General features: G+C 39.8%; 1 protein-coding gene across 1 annotated transcript in view; it reads right to left on the bottom strand.

Annotated features, from left to right (window-relative positions):
* Window positions 1–9,903, bottom strand: part of HEMGN (hemogen) — an 18,640-nt gene extending 8,737 nt beyond the window's left edge. The window contains exons 1-3 of the mRNA XM_011939478.1: window positions 9,750–9,903; window positions 3,055–3,188; window positions 1,163–1,256 (exon numbers count right to left, since the gene is read on the bottom strand). Of these exons, the coding sequence (XP_011794868.1) occupies window positions 1,163–1,256; window positions 3,055–3,133 (173 nt within the window). The 5' untranslated portion in view covers window positions 3,134–3,188; window positions 9,750–9,903. The remainder of the gene's footprint in view (window positions 1–1,162; window positions 1,257–3,054; window positions 3,189–9,749) is intronic.
* Between the last annotated feature and the right edge of the window lie 240 nt (window positions 9,904–10,143).

Raw genomic sequence — 10,143 nt, forward strand, 5'->3', positions numbered from 1 at the left:
TACTCAGGAGGCTGAGGCAGGAGAATGGCGTGAACCCGGGAGGCGGAGCTTGCAGTGAGCTGAGATCCAGCCACTGCACTCCAGCCTGGGCGACACAGCGAGACTCTGAATCAAAAAAAAAAAAAAATCATGAACCGACACAACTCCCACATTATACTAACATCATTCTCCTATTTATCAATCATATGTGAACTTGGTGTTATAGAAACATCTGTTGTAGCAGAACAGACAGTGCTCCATAGTGGGGTTTGGGGGTTTAGAAAATGCCCTTCCTCAGGGAAAGTGCTTTGCTTAAATTAGTGGTTCTCAGCTGGGGGTGATTTTGCCTGTCTCCCCCCAACCCCACCGCAGAAGACATTTGACAACGTTTGGAGACATTTTGTTGTCACAGCTGGGGTGGAAGGTGCTATTGGCATCTAGAGGCCAGAAAATGCTACAAAACATCTACAGTGCACAGGACAGCCCCCAGCACAACAAGAAGTTCTCCTGCCCCCAGTGTCAGCAATGCCAAGGTGGAGACACTTTGGCTTAGATGGATGTTGCACTTTTGGCTCTTTGGGCTCCCCTTCCAAGCAAGCAAGTCCCCAGTTGTCACAATCATATTTGAAATGGATGCAATTAGATGCCGCCTAATTTACAATCATGTTCTTGTACCCCCTTCCTCCATTTACATACAGGTGAACATACAGGTTATCTAAACTCTTTGTCGCTCATTTACAGGGAATGTTTTGGCTCACTTCATGGAGAGTTAATCACACTCATTCAGTAAATATTTAGCTAACAGAAAGCTTGGAGAACAATCTTGGAGGCTTCTTCAATGATGCTTCCCACTCCCAACAGGGTGCTTCTATGTTTATATTACCATAGGAGCTAAACGCCAGGCTTCTCTACAATATAATTTGGTTGCTCAGTGCTTTAATTAAAAGAGACCAGGGAAAAAATTCTGTTCCCACCATGTTACCAGCTGTGTGTGTGACTTTTGGCAAGAGATTTAACTCACTGGAGGCTTAGTCTCTGTTTTTCTGTAAAACAGGGACAACCATGCCTGATTTACAGGATTGTTGGAAAGATAAAATACAGTGTGTAAAGTGCACAGCACTACTTGATTCATAACATCCTCAATAAATATATTAGTTCCCTTTCTCTTGTGGTGCTATCATACCCAAATAGCCATTGTGACGTTTCCTTTTCTTGCACTTCAGCTTTTCTTTTTCTAAGTCGTTCTCTGTTTCTCAAACTCCAGGTTCCAATGACTTCTGTAATAAAATGAAAGTTATTAGAGAAAGTGATGAACCATGGTGTTTATCAGCAAAAGTCCTGTAGCCAAGTGGCAGAATCTTTATGCTAGGTTTTCCTCCTAGCTTTTTGAGGACAAGGACTGCGTCTCATTTATCCTTGTATCTCCAGAAAAAGCCTGGAAGCAGACATTCAGCAAATGTTTATGAATGAAAAGGTCAGAGACCTACCCATACATAGTATTTGTACATCAGTGTGCTACCAACCTATTAATTTCTTCAAAATAATTTTATATATTGTACAAATAATGAAAAAAGCAGCCATATTTTGCTGTCTTTAACATGATAACATGTTTTCCTTTTATTCCTCACTTCTATCCAGTGCTTATATTACACAAAGTTATAAGAATAGCGTAGCACAATTTTATCCTTTTATTAACGTAGCATTATATTAGAACTATTTTCCATGATGTAGTCTTCATAATATAATTTTAATGACAATATGATACATAGTCTGGTTGATGTACTCTCATTTACCCAATCATTCCTCTTGGATTGAGCATTTAGGTTGTTGCTAGTTATCTTTGCCTTGTATATCAAATTATAATAAGCATATTCATTGCATATAGCTTTTCTTTTGGATTTTTTCCTCAGAATGGTGTTTCTTCAAGTTCTTTGGAAAATTAGGAGTTTGATCAAAACAGTTTCTGCTGCCATCTAAGGTTGAGAAAAATTAATGAGTCTTTGATGTAGAGCTTCCTAGAGCCTGTGAAGTGATACGAATCCACAGCGGGACCTCTAAAGAACAGAGCATGCCCCTTGAACCATGGTTCCTCTTGTTCTTGGGATAAGGGTTATTTATAGTGAAAAATTCTATCTTTATTTTTACTAACCTCTAATTAAAATTGACAGTTCCTTCAATTATGAATGTAGGTAACAAACCACAGTAGTTTTGGCAGTATATGACTTTTTTTCAACTCTTATTTTAAGTTTAGGGGTACATGTGCAGGATATGCAGGTTTGCTACATAGGTATACACGTGCCATGGTGGTTTGCTGCACAGATCATCCCATCACCTAGGTATTAGGCCCAGCATCCATTATCTATTCTTCCTGATGCTCTCCCTCCCCTCAGTATATGACTTTGTCCCTATAAAGAAATCACACATTTTTATATCACATTATACTTGTTGCAGATACCTTAAAATATTACCTACAGGCTATGATTTGACTTGGTACTATTATTAGACCCACCACTGGATATTGTAATCTATAAATAATCATATATATTACTATATCACAATTTTTTATTTTGATATTTGTATCTTAATGTAATTATTTCCTTTGTAATCTTATATAATTAATTTTATGCCTTTAAAACTTTTCTTCAAAGAAGGAGTCTCTGGGTTCATCAGAATGCCAAAGAGATCCATGTAGCCAAAAAAAAATTTTAAACAATGTTTTAGGGTATCTCAAGGACTAAGGTTCCACAAAACATTTTGAGAAATGCTGCTTTAGGATCGATCCAAGGACTGAGATTAGTGAGTCAAAAGAATAAGCAGTATTATAGCTCTCACCGCTTATTGCCAGATCTCTTTCCAAAAGTTAGATGAAATTTGTGCTACCATAGTTTTACCACAGCCATCTAATGAAATTATTGGATGAACTACCCGATGAAACTATTGGGTAGTTTCATTAGCTTTCATTTAAGTATATTTCCTTTTTTTTTTTTTTTTTTGGCCAGATCCATTGAAAAGAGAAAATTATCATACCCTGAATTCTTCTCAACAGCCACCAACTCTTAAGGTATTTTTCATTACCTGGAGAATGGTTCTCTTCTTGACGAGTATCAAGTGTCCGATGGTGCTTCAAATGAGATTGGTCCTTTCCCAAATCCATCTTGCTGCAATACCTTCCTGCTATTTTGGTCTGACTTCCACAAGCAGCCTAGATGCTTTTTTAAAATATCAAAAACAAGTAACACTTAAAAAAAAAAAAAACCCACACACACAAGTTTGCCTGTCACTTGACTTCCCGCCTAAAAGTTTTATCTGGTTGGACCACAACTGCATGCTAATTCTACTTTCTTTATCACACTGCACAGGTGTGAGGAGGGGAAATGGTTGGTGCTAGCAACCTCTAGCATAGCTTGCTATTTATACAGGGAAACTCTCTGGCCACAGTCTGGCATGGCACAGCCTCCAGTCAGCACTCTTTTGGTTCTATCTGCCAGGAAGTGTCTGGATCCGATGTTCCTTTTTACAGATGGAAGTGGCCTAGTGTAGAAAGAACACAATCTAGGCTCCAACCAGCTCAGTGGCCCAGGGCAAGTCACTTCCCTTTTCTATGACTCTCTTTCTGCATTTGCAAAATGGGTAAATAATTCTTGCCTGCTTCGTATGGTTCTTGTGAAAGTGAAAATAATGGATGTGAAAATTTTTAGAAAGTGTGATATATATTAATCTTACATGGTTTTCTGTATGTGGCTTTTTTCACCTTAATCTGTTGCAAAATAATGTACAGTTTTGCTGTGTATGCTGTTAGACAAGAAATAGACATAAATAACCAAATTAGAAATTCACAGCAATTTTGTACGCCTTTTTGCTCACCGAATCATTCACAAGTGACTCAAGATAACTAGTGAAATCCATTTTTACTCATGTAGGGGAAAGTGAAAGATTATTTCTTAATGAAAATATCACCACATTATATCCCAGAAATTAAGTTGAAATCATCAAAAGAACCATCCTGCCTCCAAGCAGTCACCCCATTTGTGAAGACAAGGAGCCACAGACTACTATGGTTCAACTAAGGAAGAAACCCTGAGCACCTCCTGATAAAGGAAGCCAATCTGGGAGATGCAGGGTTAATATATGTGTTCTGGATTCAGATTGAATTGAAGTGAGTTTGAATTCCAGTATTGGCATTCCCTAATTCAGTGACCTGAGGCAAGTTAGATAGCTTTGGATTTAATTTATCTATCTATAACATGGGGACAATATTGGTATCTACCTCATAAAGGTAGGATGATTTTAGACCAGTAATCCATATGAGGCATTTTATGTGTGCCTAGCATATCGAACTTGGTCAATAAATGTTAGCTACCAATAAAAATACAATAACCAGATTTTGGTAAAGCAAGTCATAGTTTAAATGCAGTAAAGAAAGAGAAAGTCTGAAGAGGATTCTTTATAAAGAAAGACCTTTGTAAAGTGAATAGATGCCCACTACTTTCACGGAGTCTTAAGGCATTAGAACTGGAAGAGCCCAAAATCGTCTAGTCCCTGCCTATTTCATATACAAAGAAACTGAGAACCAAGGAGGAGAGTTGCCTATACTCAGTATTTTATTACTTATTGCCAGCAGCATCTCTTACAGGTTAGGAGATGGGTCATCATTTTGTGTGCTTGATCTTTCCTTGGTATAAAAATGTGTGTATCATGTAAACATATTAGAGAAACAAGCTGTCAAACACACTAAAGGGTATCGAGAACGATATAACAAACACCCAAGTATTTGCCACTAAAACTTAACTTGGTTTTTAATTACTAAATTCTAATATTTAGCTTTACCTCTCTCAGTTCCCCAGTCTCTCTCTTAAGTAAATCTCTGTACCTAAAAATTCAGGTAACTTCAGGGAGCCCCTACTCAAAGTAATCCTGCATGGAACAGCAGACATTCTTTGTAATTTATCTCTTGAAAATTTGGATTTTCAGATATGGGGTTTAAAGAACTCAAACTAATTTTAAAAATTACAAAATGGTGTTTTTTAAAATATTGATTCCTTTATTTGATATGTTTTAATTCTTATTAGTTAGGTTGTTTCTTACATTAGGTTAGTTTAATAAAATAACATTGTAGAATCCCTCTGGGACACCTCCAGTGGATGCAGAGGTACTTCTTGAATAAAATTATCCTTACTAAGAGCTTGTAACACTCAGTTCAACAATTCAGCAAATTTTACTTAATGCCCCCTCTTGTGCTACATACTGAGTAAGGCTGTGAGGCTATAGAGATGGATGGTGCAGTCCCTGAGCCCTGTGCCCTGTAGGCTCATAGAGGAGAAAGTGTGTACATCTGTATTGCAAGGAAATAATACTCTTTATGTCCTGTTACAACCTACCTAAGTCAATTCCACCCCTGCCCTGTGTTCGCTGTATCTAGAAGCAGAGTGTGGAGGGTCTGTAAGAGGGTGGGGTTTCAAGTTAACAGTAAATTGAAGGTAATATTGGGTGGAGGGGGCCAGTAGAGAGATACTTTGGAGCAAACTAGATTGGAAGTCAGGCAAGGTGTCTCTGGCATGATAAACAGGCCAGAGCGGGAATTTGAGACAGAAATAGCCTACAGTAAATTTACAAGTCATAGTTCATGGACCCTTCTCTCTGTAGAAAATTCTAGTTAGAAATTTAGTTAGAATTCTCTAACTGGAATTTCCAGAATGTGTGTTGGGCATTGAAGTCCACATATTTTTTGACAAATGCTGACTTGTTCTAGAGTTATTTGCATATATACATGAACCTCTCTCTAGGCCACAAACCCTTAGAGAGCAGATACAGCTTCTGATTCACTTTTCTGTCTCCACAGTATGATCTGGTGGGAAGCTTGGCTCACTGTAGTCCCCATAATCGCCCTCACTCTCTGCTTCATGAACATGCAGCCTGGGACAGTACTTTATACACTCAGGGCTTGAGGCTGCTGTGACTTAATAATAGCAATATCATCATCTGTGCCAGAGCTCTTTCTCCGGTCATTCATTCTGTGACCAGCACTGTCCTATGTGTAATTGAACAACAAAGTCCCTGCCTTTATGAAGCCTACATTTTAATGGGGAGAGATAAACAATAAGGAAATAAATAAAATATATAATGTATCAGATGGTGATAATCGCTTTGGAGAAAACTGAGCTGGGCATAATAGGATAAGGAAAAGGAGGTTGATGGTGGCTGCTATTTTAAATAGTGTGGTCAGAGAAGGCCCGACTGATAGGGTGACAGGTGAACACAACTGAAGGAGGTGAGGGGCCAGACATGGCATGCTGGTATCTGTGAGGGCACTCCAGGTATAGGGGCACCAGCAAATGGCCCAAGGAGGGGAGCGTTAAGGAGGCGGGATCAGAGAGAGAGCCTATTATTCCCCCTTGTAGGATTTCTACTCTGAGTGAGATGGATAGTCATGGCATGGTTTTGGACAGAGAAATGATACAATCTGACTTATATGTTTAAAGAATTATTCTGGCTACTGTGTGGGACAGGGGCAGAGGAAACAAGAACAATCAGAATGGTATTGCAATGATCCAGATGCGAGATGATTAAGGTTTGGATGATGGCAGTGGTGAAGCCATGGTCAGATTCTGGATTAACTTAAAACTTGTGCATGGGGTGAGACATAAAGAATCAAGATAAAGATTTGTTGTGAACAACTGGAAGAATGGAGTTAGCGTTCACAGGTGAGGAAGATTGGGAGAAGCAGGCTTGGAGGAGATGATCAAGAGTTTCATTTTGGATGTGCTAACAGGTTAGGGAGAAAACAGCAAAGGAGCAGCCAGTGAGACAGAGAAAAACTGGAAAAATATAGTGTCTTGGAAGCCAAGAGGAAAGACTGTTTCAAGGAGGAGGGACTAATCCACTGTCAAACTTTGCTAAAGTAGAGGAAGGATTTAGAATTGTCCTAACAATTGATTTCCTAACAATTCAATTCGTTTCAATTAATTATAGATTATGGAGGTGATGTAACTTGGCCAAGGGCATGCAGGTAAAACCAGCTATATAATTTTTGGGGGGCCCAGTGCAAAATGAAAACACAGGGCTTCTCCTTCAAAAATTGTTAAGAATTTCAAGATGGCTATAGCAGAAAATTAAACCCAGCAAGTGTTTCTCTGGATCCTTGAAGCAGACTTATAACATAGCTATTGTCCTCATATTTTCTGATCAAGAAAGTGATGCTCAGTGCATTGAGTGATATAACTAAGATCACAGAGGGAGACTGGTAGTTTGCACCAGAAACTGGGCCTTCAGCCTCCAATTCCCTCTAATTCCTTCTTTTTTCTTTTTCTTTTTCTTTTTGTTTTGAAATGGGTCTCACTGTGTTGCCCAGGCTGGAGTACAGTGGCAAAATCACAGTTCACTGCAGGTTCTACCTCCCTGGGCTCAGGTGATCCTCCCACCTCAGTCTCCCGAGTAGCTGGGACTACAGGCATACACCACCATGCCTGGCTAATTTTTTGTATTTTTTTGTAGAGATAGGGTTTTGACACATTGCCCAGGCTGGTCTCGAACTCCTGGGCTCAAGCAATACCCCTGCCTTTGCCTGCCAAAGTGCTAGGATTACAGGTGTGAAGCTACCAAGCCCGGCCTGGCCCTCTTCCTACTAGAACAAACTAGGTATTGAGGGAGAGAGTTGCTTTCCTGCCTCCTGACCATCTGGAGCAGGTGTAAGTATGGAGAACTTGGTCATGCATTTCGGAGGCTTGACTGAACAGGGCAAATGTGGGAGGGAAGGAAACACATTGCTGAAACTTCTGCCCTAGGGCCCTTTAAGATGGGCGTGAAAAGGGAGCACAGGAAAAACTAGCTCAGGCCATGTACTGGATGCTGTTTAGTCAAAAACAAGACTGGGTAAAAGTGCCCCAAAGTTAACGCCATTTTAGGCTATACTGATAAAAATTATAGAGCCTCCAAAACCAGAGAGATGAGAGTCCTGGTACACCTTGGTTTGTCATGCCATAGCCAGAGAGCCATACTGTGAAGACCATATTATTTGAAAGCATACACTGAAAAGAACGAGGGGTACAAGGCTCTATCATTTTCCTGGCTGGGTAATTTGGGGAAAATCACTTAATTCTTTCTGATCCTCAGTTTCTTCCCTTGTAAAATAGAGAAAGGTAATACCTCATGGGGATTCTGCGAGGATAAAAGAGATCATGAGAGCTTTTTATGAAATGAAAAACACTGCAGATATAAGTCCCATTAACCTAGACGGTGTTAATAGTGATATTAGAGTGTTCTAATCATGCACCTGGGCAATTTTCTAAAATACATTTAGGTGGAAAAGTCGTGGAAGGGAAGACAATGGACATTTGTTTTTCTTAGCATTCCTTCCCTGCTGACATACTTTTTCAAAGCTTTTAAATACTTTTCAAAGACTGGATCAAGCTTTGTTTTCCTAAGTGGAGAAGGAGAGTTTCTTGTTCCCCTCTCTCTAAGTCTGTTGATGCATGATAAATGACTTCTGTCTGCTAAAACAGATGCTGCTGTACATATACAGATAACATGTTCTATAACCTAGAAAGGCTGTAGCCTGCCTTTCAATCTAGTTTGTCCCAAAGTCCCTCCTCTGGAATCCTCCCACAAATACTGCCTTCTATTAGAGTATAGACAAATAAATATCTCTGAATAAACACTTGTGAGCGGTCATTTATCTGGGCAAGAGCAATTCTGGTCTCACCTTGAGCCTCCCCCTTATCTCTGTCCTTTCATTTCTGAACTTCTGGACCTAATAATGTATTCTCAGTGCCTCCTTTCCCCCCCACACCATTTCATTGCTTTACATCTGGAATCTAGCTTTTTCTTTCACACATTCTCTCATAAATCATCAATGATTTCCTAATGGCCAAATCCAGTGGTCCATTCTCGGTTCTTTCTTTTTGACCTCTCTGCAGCTCATAATTCCTCTGAGTACTCCTATCCTCCATAAAACTTGCTCCACTTTTGGCCTCTCTGATGGTGTGATGTCCTCACCTCTCTCTCCCTTCTCCTGCTCCTTGCTCACAGGCTTCTCTTTCACTCCCCGTAGGTATGGGAGGTGTTTTCTAAGGGTCCCTGATACTTTTGAGTTAATACTCTTACCCAAAGACAGTTGATCCAACTATATACTTTTAGCTACTACCTCTTTGCAGATGTCTTCTAAGTAAGTATGTCTGAGTTCTAAGATCACATTTCCTAGTGTTTATTGGTTATCACTTATTACCTGGATGTCTCACTGCACCTCAAGCTTAGCATAACTAAAAGCAAATTTATCTTCCCCACTAAAACTAGGCTCCCTGTGCTTCATTTCTGTTAGAATAGTAGTACCATGCCTGGCCATCTAGTTCTAAGCCTTCAGAACTCTCTTTGACTCTGCCTCTTCACTTTGTCTCTCACATTCAGCTAGATACAGTTCTGCCAGTTCTTTCTTCCCAGTGTCCCACCTGCTCATTCCCTCTTTTCCTGTCCTATACCACCATCCCAGAGAGGGGCCTCAACTTCTCACTGGAAGCATTGGAAAAGCTCCGTAAGTGGCTATCTGCTTTCATTTGTGCTCACCCTCCCGAGTCCATCCTGCACAAACTTCCAGAATATTCCTGCTACAGCTGGCTGTGAACCAGTCACTTCCATGTTTAGAATCCTGTAAAGCATCAGTATTGCCTGCAGAATAAAGACTAAATTTCCCAGTCTGGCATTTAAGTCTAATTTCCCAATGTTCTTTCCCATTACTTTCCTGGAACTACCCAATGTTTCCATTAACTAGTGCCACTTGCCTTGCCTGTTTTGCCGTGAATCTTTCTAACACCCACAGTACCTATCTTCATAACTTTCGGTTGTTCAGTCTTCTTTCATATGTCTGCCCATCCAGATAGTGAGTGCCTTCATCACAAAGCCTTTGATGATGATGATGACGATGATGACAATGATATGATGAGACTTTAGTCACTCTACAAACTCATAATGGGTAGCTGACACTTTATATGCAATATCTCATTTCATTTTTCCAACTAATATTATCCCCATTTCACTGATAACAAAACCATGGTTTAAAGAGGTTATATCCCAAGATCACATAAGCTCATGAGTGGCAGAATTAGGGCTCAAAACTAAGGCTGTCCAACTGTAAAGTTTAGGGATTTAACCATTCTGTTCTATTGCCTTTAACTG

Source organism: Colobus angolensis, unplaced genomic scaffold, assembly GCF_000951035.1.
Source record: "Colobus angolensis palliatus isolate OR3802 unplaced genomic scaffold, Cang.pa_1.0 Scaffold181, whole genome shotgun sequence".
Taxonomy (NCBI): domain Eukaryota; kingdom Metazoa; phylum Chordata; class Mammalia; order Primates; family Cercopithecidae; genus Colobus; species Colobus angolensis.